This window comes from Quercus robur, chromosome 2, assembly GCF_932294415.1.
Source record: "Quercus robur chromosome 2, dhQueRobu3.1, whole genome shotgun sequence".
Classification (NCBI taxonomy): Eukaryota; Viridiplantae; Streptophyta; class Magnoliopsida; order Fagales; family Fagaceae; genus Quercus; species Quercus robur.
In genome coordinates, this window is record NC_065535.1 from 72,884,634 (window position 1) to 72,902,009 (window position 17,376).

Genomic DNA, 17,376 nt, shown 5'->3' on the forward strand with positions numbered 1-17,376 from the left:
GGTTGGTGCTGCGTTGTTTTGCACCGCTTCCACTCTCTCGTCCCTCAAGTTGACAATGTCGTCGTTTGGGTCGACTGCGTTATCTCCGATGACGACGACTCTTCGTCTTCTTCTCTTTCTGCCCCGACTATCTCCTCTTCCACAGTTTTGAGTAATGATGTATAGAGAGAGATTGGGAGATTGTTATTAATATATGGTTTTGAGTAGTGATGTCATGTTTATGGGTTTGATTTGGGGAAGAACATGAAACATGAAGTTCATGTCCTGGGGAAGAAGAAGAACAATGTTCTTCTGAAAAAGTTTTTTCTTTTTTTGTTTTTGATTTTGAATTTTTTCAGTTTAATTTTTTTAAAATTATTTTTATTTTTTTAAAAATTATTTTTATTTTTTTATTAATTAAAATGCTTACTTGTCATTAAAATACTGACAAGGATGTTGTCATGGTATTTATTGATGTTATTTTATTAGCCATATTAGCATCTAACATGCCATCTATGCACTTTGTTTGCCACCTCAGATTTTTCTGTTACCGGGTTGACGGCAAGGACCATTTTAAAAACGATTTAAAAAAATCACTGACTGACTTAGGAGTAAAATCAGTTTAGGGACCAAATTGAGAAATGACCCAAAATATAGGGACCAAAAATGCATTTGAGCCTTTATTTATTTATTTTGGTGTATATCACTCGCTATTCCCCCTTTTCATTTATAAGAGCTTATCAGAAATGCAGTTATAGTGAGGTCCACCAAGATTGTTTTTTTGAGCTTCAAGAGGGGAATTAAAGCTTAAATTTGTACAGAAATTGTATATCATTGACAGTTTTGAAGAAAACAGATCAATTTAAATATGAAATGATATGAGAATGTTGAATATTTTACATCTGGATCTGATTTGTCACGTGTGTCCAATAAGGTTAGGTAGAGTGTGTCATTTGATGTGACGTAAGTTTTGGATTGTCAATGAAATTACAGTTGTGTAGTACAATTTATCAAGTTGAAGAGGAGAAAATCTCGTCAAAATCTTTGTTAATCCTTCTATTTATTAGTTTATTACTGTTCCCACTAATTTTAAACCCATAATCTGCTTCTTCGAGTAATAAACAAGCATTATTTTAAATATGGATGATAATGAGAATCATTACATAATTGATGCCTTTGTCCATTCGGACAAAGATATATTGATTGCCTGGGGTCTGTCTCTCACTGAAGAGAAATACTTTTGGTGAAAGCATTTGAGAGAGAGAGAGAGAGAGAGAGAGAGAGAGATGGATGTAAATTATTACAAGGATGGAGTACTGCCCTTTGCAGCACTGGTTATGGTAGAGGTTTGCAACGTGGGCATGGTGACACTAAGCAAAGCAGCTATGACAAGTGGGATGAGCAACTTTTCTTTTGTTGTTTACTACAATGCTCTTGGCACCTTCATCCTTTCCCTGTATTACATCTTCCACCGCTACAGGTTCCTTTTCTTCTCTTAATTCTTTGAGTTCATCAAACACTAAATTTCTCATGTGAATTATGCCCACCAAAAACTGCTTTTTTCTTGTTTATTTGCAGAAGCAGGGGACCTCCTCTCACTTTCTCCCTCCTCTTAAAGTTCTTCCTCCTTGGACTCCTTGGGTAGCACATTCTATTTAAAGCTTACTTTTTTGGATTACTTTTTGGGATTTGGATAATTTTATAGACTTAAGTGACAATTATTTTGAACAGCATATTATCACCCAAAAAAAAAAAAAAAACCTTTATATTGCAGGATTTGTTTGGAGCAGATTTGTGCTATTGCAGGTATCAAATACAGCTCTCCAACTCTTGCAATGGCTATGGGAAACCTTATTCCAGGTTTTACATTCTTGCTTGCTGTCATTTTCAGGTAAGAAAATAGGATAAGACAATAATGGTATTTAAAATTATGGAAGTAGGGGGATTATTAATTTAATTTATTTTGGGTGGGGAGCAATGTCTGCCGTAGAAGTTGTTTGTTCTGTTGGACTATTTAGTATCTTATGTTTCACTGAATATGAGGGTTGGTATGAAGTTAACTTATATTAGCACATCCATGTTATACATTTCTATTTGTCATAAGTTTCCAAGAAAATGTTTTGTACTTCATAATCATTGGGCTCATTGTATATGTTTGCTGGGCATCATGATCCATGTGATTTATAGATTAAACATAATGTTGTTTTTTTCTTTTTCTTTTTTATAATTGTTTTATACATTTAGTATATCATAGTATTGACAATGATCCCCAAATATATGATGTCAGTTGTATTAATATAATTTCTTAATAATAATAATTATTTTTTTTTTTTTTTTGACAATAGGATTTGAACTTTGGCTTTATTGGTTAGTTTTGGGTTTCTGGCTACCATGGTTATTTGCTGCTGTCTGTGTATGTTTTATAATTTTTCCCTTCCCCTTTAATCTATCATGTATTACTAATTTCTAGGATGGAAAAACTAGCTCTGAGAAGTACAAGCAGTCAGGCTAAAATTATAGGCACCATAGTATCAATATCAGGAGCATTCATAGTGACTTTCTATAAGGGGCCACCAGTTTTTGAGGCTTCATCCTCTTTTAAGACCTCTCTTCAGCAAAATCTCGCACAAATGTCAAACTGGGTTCTTGGAGGCCTTCTCCTTACAATCACTTGTCTGTCTTCTGCAACATGGAACATTTTTCAGGTAATATTAATGTACCTCCAAATTTAACAGCTTACCATCCCAAATTTTCAAAATTTTTTTTTTTTTTTTTTGGTGGACTATGACAGACCATCTTGCAGTTCTTCATTGTAGTTGAAAAGTAAGATGGGTAGATGAGTAGTTAAAAAGGTACTGATCTTGATTGCTATTCCAGGCAGCAATTATTAAAGAGTACCCAGAAAAAATGACCCTAGTCTTTTTCTCCTGCTTCTTTGGGACCATCCAATGTGCAGTTATCTCTTTAATTGCAGAAAGAAATGTAAGTTCTTGGGCACTGCAACCCAGGATTCGAGTGATTGCTGTTATCTATGGGGTATGGCAAGTCCTTTCCAGCTATATGTACTTTGTAACAAGTTTGCCCATTTTTTTCTTTCTATTTTCTACTATGATTCATATGAAAGCATAAGAAATTTTACAAATTGGGTTTTGGAAACATCTCACTTTTTTATTGAACGATGATTGACTTCAATTCAGGCAATTAGTGGGAGTGTCATCCGTAACAGTGTTTTAGCTTGGTGTTTGCAAAAGAAGGGGCCTGTTTATGTGGCCCTGTTCAAGCCGCTAGGCACTGCCATTGCGGTTATCATGGCAATCATATTCCTTGGTGAAATTCCTCATCTTGGCAGGTAAATTTTAATCTAGTTCATTCATCTTCAAATATAAAGATATTAAACCTTCTTGACTTCTTGTCATCCCAATCATATTCCTGCTAATGACAATATTTCTTTTTGACGCAATGATGTTCATGTTCTTAAATTATATCAACTGAGCATTAATAATGTGCAACTTTGTCATCTTTGCAGTTTGATTGGTTCTATTGTAATTGCCTTTGGATTTTATACTGTGATGTGGGGGCAAGCCAAGGAGAAAGTAATTGTTGGTGACAGTGTTCATTGCTTGGAATCATCCACCCAAAAGACCCCACTTTTGCAAAACACATAATGCAAAGATACAAGAAAGTTTTATAAGAATATCCATACACATGCAAGCACAAATGTTAAATATCCAACCAACCAGTACGGTACAACCAACAGTGAGTACTTTTTGCTTTTGGCCTATGGCGTTGCACTACTTCCACCATCCATGGAATGACAATCGACAGGGAGATGATAAAGGCTAACGCCGCATAACTAAAATATTATTGCCAATTATTGTACAATTTAGGCATGGTACATGAGAGGAAGCATGGGATCAGAAACTTCATAGGGTAAATTTTTCCTAGAGGGATTAAATATCTATGATATGTTCTGATATTTAAAGTTAATAAACCAAAAAAGTAGTGGCTTATTCGCCAATGCAGCTTCTTTGTGTATAGTTACAACTTTCAATGTTATAGTTTATCCTTCGGCGTTTTTTACTTTTCCCTTTTTTACCCCCTGCATATTGGTCAAATATCATAAATTACATGCATATTGTGCTAGATTGAAACTATAACTTTGAAAATGACATTATCCTAATTTTGAATTAGAATTAAACTTATTCCTATTTGCCAATCAATCTGGTGAAAGTTGAAAAGGCTTGTAAGTTGTAACTGAATACAAATGAACCATCATGAACCACCAGTTCTGTTGACTATTTCCACCAATCCAGCACTAAGTAATGTTTAGGCTTAGGTAGCAGTCCATGTACTACAGTATCATGGTTTGAGAATTAAGCATGATTGAAATTGAGTTTGTTGGCCTTGCTCAGAAATAATTACACATGGCTTGAATTGAAAGGTTTTTATTTCAAAAAAGAAATTCAGAATACACTGAAAAATCAAAGGTGAATACATCTACAACACAAGTACATGAGGCTGGACACTATCTTTTCCAACAGCTACAACCTGAGATATCGCATGAACTACCTACTCACAATATACACCCGAACTCTATATAGCAAACCCCAAAATCTACAAAATTTATTAGAAAAAAAAAATCTACAGAATTCTTATCAGTCTCTACTGTCATATATAAACAAATTTCTTTTACATTTTCATTTGCAGATCTCCATTTCCAAGGGTGGATAATCTCTAAATGATCCCACTGTCCAAAGTTTAATGAGAAAAAAGCAATATTTTGCAAAAGCAGAAATATCAAAATTCTTAGTGGTTTCAGTTTTATTGATTTACCACCAGGGGAAAACAAAACAAACTGAACTTGATGATTCCAGCCAACCAATCAATATGTGTCACCATCTGCCCTTTTCCACAAGCAAAAGCAATGATGGCATTACTGAGAGATATTAATATGAATGAATGGTTTTAATATATATGCTATATAGTCCCAAGATTCTGGGATGGGTTAGGAATTCTCAATAGACTAATCAATTTTGATCATATATATTTCTGTTCTATTAATATATATATATATATATTTCTCTATTCGTTGATAGATCCTTTTTCCTCTATAGACCAAGAAGCAAAACCAATAATGCTGCATAGATATAATAGAAATCACAGAGAGAGAGAGAGAGAGAGAGAGAGATGGCATAGAACAGTTGTTATAAGGATGTTCTGCCATTTTCAGCCATGGTTTTAGTAGAGTGGACGAAGGTGGTCTTAAACATCTTGTTCAAAGAAGCAAGTTTGAAAGGGTCGAGTTACTATGCCTTATCCACTCTTGTTCTTCTTCCCTTGGCCTTCATGATCTTTCACCGGTCTGTCTCTTAATTTGATTCTCTATACTGTACACAAAATTTTTGATAAACCAATGAAAAATACTTGCTCTTAAAAAAAAATTTCTTACTAATTTTTTATACCATATATTTAGATCTTCCAACATTCAAGTTTTCTGTCCTCTGTAGAATTATCCTCCTGAGAGTAATTGGGAAAGAAAATTTTACACAAGAAGCTATTGTTTTTTTAGTTTTCATTTGTAGGAAATGAAAATGGGTTAAAACAAAAGATGAGTATTTTTCTTTTCTTTTTTGATGTAAGAGATAGAGAGTATTTTTCTAATATTGATTGGTTATGTGTGGGAAGGCAGGTCTGTAACTAAGGTGTGTGGCTATAAAGGCATAAAATACAGTTCACCACTCTTGCTTCAGCCATCAGCAATCTCACACTGGCTTTCACTTTCATACTTGCTCTAATTATCAGGTTTCTTTCATTCTTTCTTATTGTTCATCAGACTTTTATTTTTGTTTCTGTTTATGTCTTTACATAATTTTTTTTCTTTTTGAATGAATTAACTTATTATAATTGATTGCTTGTATTTAATGCAAGTGCACCATTATTTATGTCTCTTATTTCTAGCCATGTACTTGGTGGACAAGAATTGTTAAATCACTGGTTATTTCAATGATTCTTATGGACAACACCTTCTACTGATGAAAGTCATTAGGAGTAGAATATTATTTGTTTGTTTATCTGAGCTGTTTTACATTCCTTCTCCTTTTAATATTATAAGGGTGCTTCAAAAAGGATGGAAAAGCTTTCTTTAAGAAGCTCAAGTACTCAGGCTAAAATCATGGGCATTGTAGTATCAATATTGGTGAATTGGCAGTGGTTCTCTATGAGGCCCTGCAATCATATAGATCAAATCTCAATCACCATCCCTTTCAGTTCATTTTCCTCTAAGCTCATCACTATTGAATTGGGTCATAGGTGGCCTTCTACTTGCTGTTGAGTACCTTCTACTTGTTCATAGCATTTTACAGATTCAAGTTATGAGAATATTGCCATCAGAGCTAATTGTGGTGTTCGTATGCAACTTGTTTGCGACAGTTATATCTGAACCAGTATCTTTAATGCTAGACATGAACTTAAGTGGTTGGAGACTAAGGGCTGATATAGCATTAATGGCCATTGTATCCTCGGTATGAAACTAATGGACTACCGTGACAAAGAAGGCTATTGGTAACTTCAGACCAGAGGAATTCTCTCTGATCAGGGATTTGCTTCAACCTTCAGCAACATTGTCTACACTTGAATCCTGCACTTGAAGGGACCTCTGCATGTCAATCTTCAGGCCACTGTCAATTGCCACAACAGCTGCTATAGGTGTCATATTCATTGGTGATGCTCTCTATCTTGGGAGGTATAGTATTCTCTCCCTCACACACGGACATTAATTTTCCCACCTTTGGGAGTTGAATATTAAAATAAATTCAAAGAAGCAGATGCTATTTCCATGACTGGATTATATTTGGTTCTTAATAGTTCACTTGTCATTTTTTTTTTCTTCCTAACGTTGCATTGTTGATGGAACTATAATAATATCAATTGTGTTTTATGCAGTTCTATGGGGAAAGGCAATAATATTTTGCACGTCATACACACATTTCAGTTCAAAAATTAAATTGTACAATGTGTGCATTAACAATTACCCTTTTGATATGTATATATTTCTCTCTCAAGCCATTATCAGTAGCCACTGCAGTTGCTAAGAGTGTCGCATTCCTTGGTAATGCTCTTTATCTTAGGAGTATATAATTCTCTCTCTTTCTCACAAAAATGCACAAATATAGAGACACAGATTCCCTTTTCCTCCGGACTAGAACAGTTATCAGAGTACTATACCAAGAAGAAAAAATCAGCTATTGCATGTGCTAATTGCCTTGCATATATTTTTCACAATTCATTGTCCTTTTCTTCCTAATGTTGCAGCGTTATTGGAGCAATGATATTTTCAATTTGATTTTAATCTGTCACATGGGCAAAAGCTAAAGAAGAATTGAGAGAAGCCTATTGCTATGGTAGCTTGGGATCTTTGGGATCCTCGTCTGATGATAAGACCCCTTTGTTGGAGAGCTATATATTTGAAGGTATGGGATCCAAACCATTCTCATGTGATTTAAACCAGGACAGTTTGAACCATATATATATATATATATATATATTGGTTAAAAAACGATGCATCAAAAAACTAAAACACTACACCAAGTTCAGGACACAGCCTGTTAAAATACACTCCAGTACAGTCATCCTCAAAAGCAGAAAGAACCTCCACAGGCGGACTATTAAACAAAAGAAAATGTAACTCCTGTTCGGCACCCATTCTAGCGAGCATATCAGCACACTGGTTAGCTTTCCGGTAGCAGTGATTAAACTCGATTTGCTGAAATGTTGCCGCCAGCTGCCTGCAATCATCCAAGATAGGAGATATTACATGGTTTTCATAATCTGGGTTTTTAAACACATCCACAACTGCTTTTGCATCTAGCTCAACAATAAGGCAAGGTATGTTCATATTACAGCAAAGCATAAGCCCATCCCTAAACCCCCACAGCTCTGCAACAAAGCTTTTTGTTGATATATATATATCATCTCAGCAAGGCAGCAGCTTATGTACAAACTTATACATTATGCACGGATCCTTTGGAAGAAACCCAACAATACGACAAATAGTCTACAACTCAAACTGAAATTTTAGTGTCACCTATGGAATAAACACTATAGGACAACAACAATATTAAATAAAGAAATGTATATTACTAACAGAGGAGCCATGCTAGTACCAATAAATAGCCACTGGAATGACCAAGATTCAAACCCCCCATCAAATTTGAACTACCAATATTAGTTATTGGATGAAAGAATTTATCAAAACTATGCAAATTACCTCATTATGGTACAGTGAAAAGTTATCGAGGTCCTGATAGAATTGAAGGAAATAATGAAGAAGCAGCAACTATGTGCACTTCCTGATTTTCAACTCCAGCTCTCATGTTTGGTAAAGATGGATTGGAGAAGAAGTAATCTAGGTCAGATTCAACATTCACAGCACCCTCTAAGACCTTAACCACCATAGACATGGAAGGCCTCCTTGTGAAATCATTTTGCAAACACCATGCTGCAACTCTCATCGTATTCACAACTTCACCTCCATGTAATTGCATATCTTCACTGCACTTATCAACCAAATCGAGCAACCGATCCTCCACAATATTTTTCTTGAAAAGATCAAGTAGATGCATTGCTTCCTCTAGCTGAGAGTGATCAAAATTTCTCCTTCCACACAAAATCTCCAAGAGTACTACTCCAAAACTATAGACATCTACCTTTTCTGTAATCATTGAACTCAACCATTCTGGAGCCATATAGCCAGGAGTCCCTCTCATGTTTGTCACAACTTGGCTTTGGTCATGGTCAACTAGTTTAGACAACCCAAAATCAGAGACTTTTGCATTAAAATTCTCATCTAAGAGGATGTTATGTGGTTTTATATCCAAGTGAACTATCTTTTGCCTACAATCCTCGTGTAAATAAGATAGTCCCCTTGCAATTTCAATGATGATCTTCTTTCTAAGTTTCCAATCAAGCAACATCTCAGGATTTTTGTGAAATACCCATCTATCTAAAGACCCATTAGACATGTACTCATAAACAAGAAGCCTATGATATTTCTCAGCACAAAATCCAATTAGTCTTACCAAATTAATATGATGGATGCTGCCAATTGTTTCAACTTCTGCCAAAAATGATTTCTTGATCTGACTAAAACTATCAAGACACTTCACTGCAACTTTTGTGCCATCAAGTAGAGTCCCTTCAAAAACTGTGCCAAATCCTCCCCTACCCAGTTCCTTATTGAAATTTTCTGTTATTGCTTGTAAATCATCATAAGAATATCTTGTGGGCATCCCCGGTACATGATCCAAATAATACTCCTCTGCTTCATCTGCATTTTCCTTCTTCCAAAATAGTAAAGCAAAGATTCCAATTAAAAGAAAAATAACAAGCAAAGATCCGAGGCTAGATCCCATTATTACTTGTTTCTTCTTTCTATGGTTTGTCTGCTGGTTTGTCTGCTGTTGAATAGGATTTTGGACCTTAATGTATACTTTGAAGTCTGTATTATCTTGATCAACGGCCATAAGTGAATAAATTTGGGATAGTAAATAGCAATTCCCTAAACTTTTGCTTGAATTATAAAAAGCAGCTTTGCACGAACAATCTTTTAAGCAAGCCTGTTTACAACTATCTAAATTTATATGTTGATGAGCTGGATTTATACCTGGAGGGTCTTGAGTAAAGGGAAAGTATGTGATCTCCTTGAGCTCTAAAAGAATGTGATTTTTGGAAACTTCACAAGACAAGGGAGTAATCAGGGAGCAGCCATGGTCAGGTTGCGTTTCCTTTGTGGCCTGAAAATAGCCTGTTGCATTTATAGGTCTAGGACAGCTACACTGGCCGTTACTACAAATACCGTAATTGCCGCAAACTGTAGGGAAAAGACAGGGTAGAACTTTTAATCTATCGAAAAAATCGAATACCTCCCCCCAAAGTATATCATACACTTTCAAGCGTCCATTGTCAGCCCCGAGTGTCATATACCGATTTGGGAAGAAGTTTGATGAAGGAAGAGGAAAATCTGTATTTGTATTGCTGGAGAAAGTCATTCTGTCCTCAAGAAATTGAATATGACTGGTGTTATCACTTGTATAAGTAAAATAGCGTTGGGGAGGATTAGAACTGACATAAGCAAAGATTCCTTGCCTGGTGACATGGAGCGAAAACAATCCTCCTTGACTAGTGAGTTGCTGCCCTGCCACCAATTTTTGGCCAACAACCAGTGTGTCTGTTGGGTGATCAAAAGACTGCCAAACTGTTGCACTCTTGTCATCCAAGAGCTGGAGGTTGCACATTTCGGTTAAGTTTAGGCCAGCCACAGATTTGCTGAGGATGTTCGTGGACCACACTGTAGTTCCTTTAGCATCTTTTAACACCAAACCTTTTTCTGAAGTAAGCTGCAAAGTCGCATTAATGCTAACCGGATTCTCTGGGTTAGCAAACCATACTACTTTTGGATCTTTAGATTTCGAAATATTGACAGCGTTGACGTCGTCATAAGAAAGAGTGAAAATGGCAAAGACATGAGTGTTGCGCGTTTGATTATAGAAGAAGCCACAGCCACAACCAGTCTTAAAATAATGGTTGAATTCACGTGCAAGTATGATTCTCGCAAATGATCCATCATCAAATTTCACAGAATCAGGAGCGGAAAGACTGTTGGTCCATGAAGTAGAAGCGTTTGGAGTCAGATAACTGAGAGCTGGCAAGGCTGTGACTAGGATTGGACAACATGGTGTTAGAAATAGAACAAGATAAAGCAGAACAGCACAGGAAGCCCAGCTTGTACACATTGTCTGCAAAGTAAAACACAGTCCAGAATCAAGAAAGGCCAAGTATACACGGAAAGGGAAATTGATTTTTCTGTAGTATAACTATAAAGTTCCTTCCGTTCCGCCTCTTTGACTGTAAAATGATAAACTTATTGTTGAATCGTTGCTTCAACCACTTCGACGACTTGACGAGAATAATAATTTTAATATAACGTCTCCAACTACTTCATTGTGTTGGGAAAAATTCAATATACGTGTGAATAAATTTCAACAAACACATAAGAAGCACAACCATACAATAACACAAATATTTACGAGTAAAACCCTTTCTTCTTAAAGAAAAAAAAATCATGGAATAAACTTTGAATAATTTCAATATATTAAATAGAAATTACAGCACTTAAAGATACAACTTGAAAAATAAGATTAAATACAATAAAGAAAACTGAGTCTTCAAAAAACGAAGAATCAGAAGACAAAAATCAACCAACAAATTTGATAGAATCATCAGACATAGATAAATTAGAATCACAATTTACAGACAAATTACGAGTTAATAAATCGACTTTAGGATCTTCATCGCAAGATTGTAAAAAAGGAAAAATTGATGACATATATTCCAGAAAGAATTGGTATTCTAAACCTACTCCCCCTGATTTATAATTTAAAGAAAGACATACTTTTGTTAATTCATCTTATTCACCAGATTTAATATATGAATGGAATATAGATGGAATGCCAGAATATGAAATAATAAATCTTTTACATGAAATGACTATGCACCAATGTGAGAAATTATACAATCCTCTAGTGGATCACGTCACTTGTCCACCATTCCACTAAAAGACTCTCACTTATTTAAAATTGCTGAGTCAGTAATCAGTTTTTGTTTTAAAAAAAAATTCTAACTCAGCAATTTTAAACAGGTGTGAGTCTTTTAGTGGAATGGTGGACCACGTCATTTGTCCACCATGTGAACCTTATAATTTCTCCACCAATGTCTATAAAAATAATGGAAAATGAGATCAACAAATAGTTCACTTAATTGTTACTGGTTTGCCTCTCAAAAAAAAATGTTACTGGTTTTACAGGCCAATTGAAAGGCTAGTGGGACCATTATTTAAGTAATGATGACAGACATAAAATACTAATAGCCATTAAAAGAGAAACTGATGGAAGTGTAATAATGACAGATAATCACCCCTCACAAGAAACAATTAATACTTTATTTTTCACCATACCTAAACATTTTGTTGGAGACCCTAATCAATATAAAGAAAGAGCTTTAGATGCTTTAATTAATTTAAGATGTCCACAACTTTCTGATTTTAGATGGTATAAAGATGTCTTTATTTCAAAAGTTTTAAGTAGAAATGATTGTTAACAATCTTACTGGAAAGAAAAATTTATTGCCGGTTTATCTTACTTTTTTGCTCAAAAAGTTAGACTTGACATAGCTAATAATGACGGAACTATAGACTATCCTAATTTGACTTAGGGTAACATAATATCCTCAATCAATAAAACAAGTGTATGGCTATGCAATGATTTAAGATTAAAGTATCAAATAGAAAAAGAAAAAAGATTTGCTAAAAAAGAATTAGGAACTTTTTGCGAACAATATGGCTTTGACCCTTTGATTGCTCCCTCTAGAAAAAGAAGAAAAGAAAAGACATATATTGACAGATATAAAACCAATAATAGAAGATATAATAAAAACAGATTTAAAGATAAGAAAGAAGTCTACAAGAAAGAAATTTGACAAACATAAAGAAAATAATTTTGTTTGTTTCAAATGTGGTAAAAAAAGGACACACTAGTAAATACTGTAATTTCCAAAGAAAAATAAACAAACTCGTGTGTGAATAAGAAAGAAACTGCTTTTGTTTTAAACTAAAGGGGATATCACAACTGTTTTATACTTAGGGGAGGTGCAATGTTCCCTTTTGTTAATATTAGAGGCATGGTACTCAAATCTTTGAACACATTTTTTTTTTTTTTTTGTATTTGTATTTGTATTTTTATCTATGATTTGATAGTTACAGTTGGTTTAAGTAAATGCAGTTAGTCCTCTGCTTTGCATTCTCAGACTTTACTTTTGTCGGTACAAGAGATAGAAACCAAAAAAAAAAAAAAAGAAAGTGAGATAATATAAAAACTCCAATTATATAGAAGACCAATGGGAAAAATTCTAACTAGTTGTCATCTATCTTTTGTTTTGTTTTGTTTTGTGCAATTCGGTTTTTTTTTCCTTCAAGTTATAAAGCAATGGGTCTTCTATTTCCAATAGGCAACAATTGAACGTTTTGAAAAACCGCTTGATCGAGAATAGGAAGAATCACCACTAATTAAGATAGATTTGAAGAAGGTCCGAATTAATGTTCAATTAGTTGAAAGAATAGCAAAATATTAATTACAAAAGGAAGGGATAATGTGTACCTAATATGGACTCTGATTTTTTTTTTTTTTTTTTTTTTTTTAGTATAGTGGCAATTGAATAGGTATGAAGGAGTGATTCAGTTAAATGAGGAGAGGAAGAGACCAAGGAGGGAAGAGAGAGAGTTTGGCGTTAGAAAGCTGAAGTTATGAATTTTTGAAAGCGTGAAAGACAGGGAGGCAGTTAGAAAGCTGAAGTTGTGAAGTTTTGTAAGCCTGAAAGACAGGAAGGTTGTGAAGTTTTGTAAGCTTGAAAGACAGGAAGACAGAGAGGGGTTAGCATTAAAGACTATTGAACTTGGTTGGGGCTTTACAGTGGTCAGCATTAACCGTAATATATAAAGATTGGCCTTTAAAGTCGAGATAGGTTGAGAATAATTTCTTTTTAATAGTATATTAAAATTATGAAAAAAAATTAGAAAAAATAAATAAATAAATAAAGTAATGACGTGGCGGTTGACGTGGTTCAACGTGAACGTAGCAACATTAAATACTACGCTTCAGCTTTTAGTATTATATTGATATTGATTTTAATACATTTTTTAAAAGTCATAAACATATCCATTTTATGAATAATGATTCTATATAGAATATGCAGAACAACCCAATTAGGGTTCTTAAAATTCTAGCCATTTATAGCTAAATGAATGGTTTAGATTTTACTAAAATTTCTTCTTCTTTTTAAATGGATCTAGCTCAAAGAGTGGTAGGGCATGGATGTGACTACCATTAGTTGTGCTTATTATAGCTTATGGAAGCCAACGGTTTCTAGTTCGTTTAACTAGAATCATTACACTCTCAATGACGTTCACTACATGCCTATATATTGCCTTGTGTTCGATCAAAGTTAGAAATCAAACCAGTAATAAAATCACCACTCTTAATTAGTGTTCACCAGCCTACCTTGATAATGACCCATGCACATACAAATATTAGCTAAGATGGGAGGTTGTTTTATGACAAATAGTACTCATCACAAATCATCATCATCAAAATGGAAGTCATGCTAACAAATTTAAATGATGAGGAAGATAAACACATCTGCACTTTGAGGAGAGTGAACTACTGAACTATGAAATTAGTTCTCATCTTACCTAACAGCCTGTCCTTCTTCCTTCTTAATCATCTTTCTTAAACATCGAACTACTATGTAATTGTCATCCAAAGACTTTTTTCCTAATTGCCTTTAGACTCAAGACAAAGAAGCATTCACATGTTCATCCTTTAAAGTCACACCCAAATAACACACAAATACAAGAAATATTAAACTAAGTCTTAGGCACTGATCTAAGATGGGTGACAGGGTTTCATTTGGAAGCATCCAAAACTGGAATATATATCTACAATCTCTCTTCCTCCATGGATAAAGAGCCTATCAGCCTAACTTATGCCATTGCAGAATCCAATCCTTTCTAGCAAGGAGTCCCCACGAAATTATCAGATTTGAAGCCATGGATATTTGTTGTGGGGTTCTTAGCAAGCAAACAGACCCAAAAAAAAAAAAAAAAAAAAAAAAAAAAAAAAAAAAAAAAAACCACAAAAACAAAAGCTTTTAGAATCAAAGCCCTTGAACCTCCAAACCAAAACATTGTCAACATTAAAAAAGTGCTTGAACAATCTGTAAACATGGTTTTGAAACCCAGATTTGACCATACAGTCCGACCGGGTTAACTGTGAACCGTTCACCAAAACGATTCTTTTAACCCATAAAACTGCCCTATGCAAGAAAATCAGTGAAATCGCCCTATCACAGGTTCAGATCAGAGATATTTTTTTTGGGTACTTACAGCCATTGTTGAAGCTTCAAACACCATGAGATGCTGTCAAACAATGAGGTTGCATTGCTATTGCTTCTTATTCTTCTTCACTGTCTTTGTCTCTCTCGCTTTCGCTGCGTTTTCACCATTTCGGCAGGTCTCTTTGCTTGACTGTCACAGTGAAGGTCAAGTTGTTGTAGATGATGGACGGACAAACCCATGCTTAGGCAAGCTTAGCTGTCATCCACTCGTACCAAATGCTTGCAAGCCTTTAAGGCTTCAACCACTTATTTCTTTCTTAAATTGGCTTGAGCTTCTGTACGTTAGTATTTATGAAATTAAAAAATAAAAATACAAAAACTGGAAGAAGGGCTGACATTGGTTTGTCCGCCCATTAATTGATCAAGGACACTGTAGTGCATGTTTGGATTGCACTTATCCACGTTGCGTTTTTCTCTTCACGTTTTGTTCTTTTTTTTTTTTTTTTTTTTTTTACTTGAAGTTGGTTTCACGTGGGGGACAAACCTGTCAGTGGGTCCCGTGTACAGTGCACGGGACCCACTAGCACTTGGATGGCCACATATTGGTCTGAAATAGCATGGGTCCTGTGCACTGTTCACGGAACCACAAACATCTTTTTTTACCTAAATTTTAATTAAAAATGGATCCCACGGTATTATTCACACATTTAAAAATAATTTTGCTATAGCGTTTTCAGTTTACTGAAAACACTGTAGCAAAATAATTTTTAAATGTATGAATAGTATCGTGGGACCCATTTTTAATATTTTTTAACTCGTAAACAGTGTCAAACAGTGTGTGAACAGTGTTCAATAGTGTATGAACAGTGTTCTTGTCCCCCTAAATCAGAAACGGTGCGAAAAAAAAAAAAAAAAAAAAAAAGGTAAAACGCAAAACGCAGACTTGAGTTTCAGCAGGATCCAAACGCCTTCTAAATGGTATTGGGTAATCAAATGGATGATTTAAGATAATTTAAATGAAGACTTGCCTAGAATATTGAACTCTAAGAAAAAAGTTTAAGTATATTAATTTCTCTCTCTCATATATAAATATATATATATATATATATATCCATTGATTGAGAAACTCAATATTTTTTTATATTTGATTATGATTTAATATTACTTATTTGTCTTATGAATGTTATGATATGAAAAATACATTTGAAATATAAACATTTATATTTATTTGAATTATTTTGGCCAATTTTTATATTTTTACTAATTTAATATATATTTTTAATTAATTATTAAATTAATTATAATGTTATCACGGTATGACTTTAGTTTAACTTTAGTCTAACTTTAAAAATCTTGAACCTTCCCCTTTTACAATCCTTTGAACAATCCAGGTTTCAAAATTATGTTTGTAAATGATAATATCAGAGACAATCTCTACCCACTTGGTGTCACGGATTTTATTTGGTCCCTCAAGACATTGTCTTTGCTTGCATATATGTTATTGGTATAACAAATCAGAAAGCAAATTATGGAGAGAGTTCACAACTTTTCTTTTCTTTGTTTCTCATGAAAAAAGTATATGGGAAATGGTTTTTTTTTTTTTTCCAAATTTGGTAGGTTGTGGTTGGGAAGGATTATTGAGAGTTGGAGTTGTTTGGTTGTTGACGATAAATGGGTCAAGAATGTTTTTATGGTTTAATAAGTTAGTTGTCAGTTTGAACTTGTGTGTGTGTGTGTGTGTGCGCGCGTGTGTGTGTGTTTTATTTAAATTATTTCACACTTTGTTATTGGAACAGTTGTTACGCTGTAGGTATTGCATATATTCACCAATTATAGGAGATAAGGTCCCAAATTTTACAGAATTAATTTTTAACTTGTCCCAACGAAAAATTATGTATTTCTTTTAATAATTAAAGAACTATACAAAGGACAAACAGAGGACTTATGAGATTGTATGTATTTAAATTAGGGAAATGTTACTCAATGCCCTTAGGGCGTTGGTTTAGGAACTATTTTTAGAAATCTTTTATTAGGAGAATGATAAAACAATAAATGTTGTTGACAACTTTTTATAATTCCCATGAAAATAATGTCAAAACTTTCCTATTATGGTTTATTAACAATTGCCCTAAGGGCACCTGTTAACATAATCCTTTAAATTATAGGTGGGTGATTTTATCCAAAAAAAAAGTCTTATTTATGGCTTTGTGCACAAAAAATGTAATGTATTCAATAATTGTAGCAAACATGCTCTTGCAATCCTGCTTTTTTTTTTTTGAGTAGCTGTTTTTTTATTTTATTTTGGCCATACGAGGAATGCAAATTGCATCAAAGTGTGAATTGCCATTTGTTGTTGGACTAATACGTTTTTCTTATAAGGTTTTGTAGTTCTATTTTAAAGATCAATGACACTAGCCTTTTTAGATATTGAATTTAGACTTCCAAAGATATGCT

The 17,376-nt window shown here is 34.1% G+C and overlaps 4 protein-coding genes and 1 pseudogene across 4 annotated transcripts in view; 3 read left to right on the forward strand and 2 right to left on the reverse strand.

Moving 5' to 3' along the window:
- The first annotated feature begins 1,151 nt into the window (after positions 1-1,151).
- The window catches only part of LOC126714933 (WAT1-related protein At5g40240-like), a 69,445-nt gene continuing 53,220 nt past the window's right edge, over positions 1,152-17,376 (forward strand). The window contains exon 1 of the mRNA XM_050415353.1: positions 1,152-1,238. The gene's annotated coding sequence lies outside the window, so the exon portion shown is untranslated. The remainder of the gene's footprint in view (positions 1,239-17,376) is intronic.
- LOC126714936 (WAT1-related protein At5g40240-like) lies at positions 1,237-4,051 on the forward strand. The gene is made up of 7 exons (XM_050415355.1): positions 1,237-1,459; positions 1,558-1,620; positions 1,754-1,870; positions 2,450-2,684; positions 2,857-3,015; positions 3,177-3,328; positions 3,506-4,051. The coding sequence occupies exons 1-7, from the start codon at positions 1,266-1,268 to the stop codon at positions 3,642-3,644; spliced, it is 1,059 nt and encodes a 352-aa protein (XP_050271312.1). The 5' UTR covers positions 1,237-1,265; the 3' UTR covers positions 3,645-4,051.
- LOC126702976 (WAT1-related protein At5g40240-like) lies at positions 4,907-7,496 on the forward strand (annotated as a pseudogene).
- LOC126714925 (G-type lectin S-receptor-like serine/threonine-protein kinase SD2-5) lies at positions 7,540-15,271 on the reverse strand. The gene is made up of 3 exons (XM_050415340.1): positions 14,972-15,271; positions 8,246-10,772; positions 7,540-7,763 (listed from the first exon to the last, which is right to left on the reverse strand). Exons 1-2 carry the CDS (start codon positions 14,996-14,998, stop codon positions 8,268-8,270), a joined length of 2,532 nt encoding a protein of 843 aa, XP_050271297.1. The 5' UTR covers positions 14,999-15,271; the 3' UTR covers positions 7,540-7,763; positions 8,246-8,267.
- The window catches only part of LOC126714926 (G-type lectin S-receptor-like serine/threonine-protein kinase SD2-5), a 100,996-nt gene continuing 91,159 nt past the window's right edge, over positions 7,540-17,376 (reverse strand). Inside the window, exon 3 of the transcript XR_007651707.1 lies at positions 7,540-7,666. The gene's annotated coding sequence lies outside the window, so the exon portion shown is untranslated. The remainder of the gene's footprint in view (positions 7,667-17,376) is intronic.

Bases quoted from the DNA above. Each gene is read 5' to 3' on its own strand.
- LOC126714925 (XM_050415340.1), bottom strand. From the start codon at position 14,998: ATGGTGTTTGAAGCTTCAACAATGGCT. The intron at 10,773-14,971 runs GTAAGTACCCAA...TTTACTTTGCAG, and splicing joins TTGAAGCTTCAACAATGGCT to ACAATGTGTACAAGCTGGGC.
- LOC126714936 (XM_050415355.1), top strand. From the start codon at position 1,266: ATGGATGTAAATTATTACAAGGATGGAGTACTGCCCTTTGCAGCACTG. The intron at 1,621-1,753 runs GTAGCACATTCT...TTTATATTGCAG, and splicing joins TTCCTCCTTGGACTCCTTGG to GATTTGTTTGGAGCAGATTT. The intron at 3,329-3,505 runs GTAAATTTTAAT...TCATCTTTGCAG, and splicing joins GAAATTCCTCATCTTGGCAG to TTTGATTGGTTCTATTGTAA.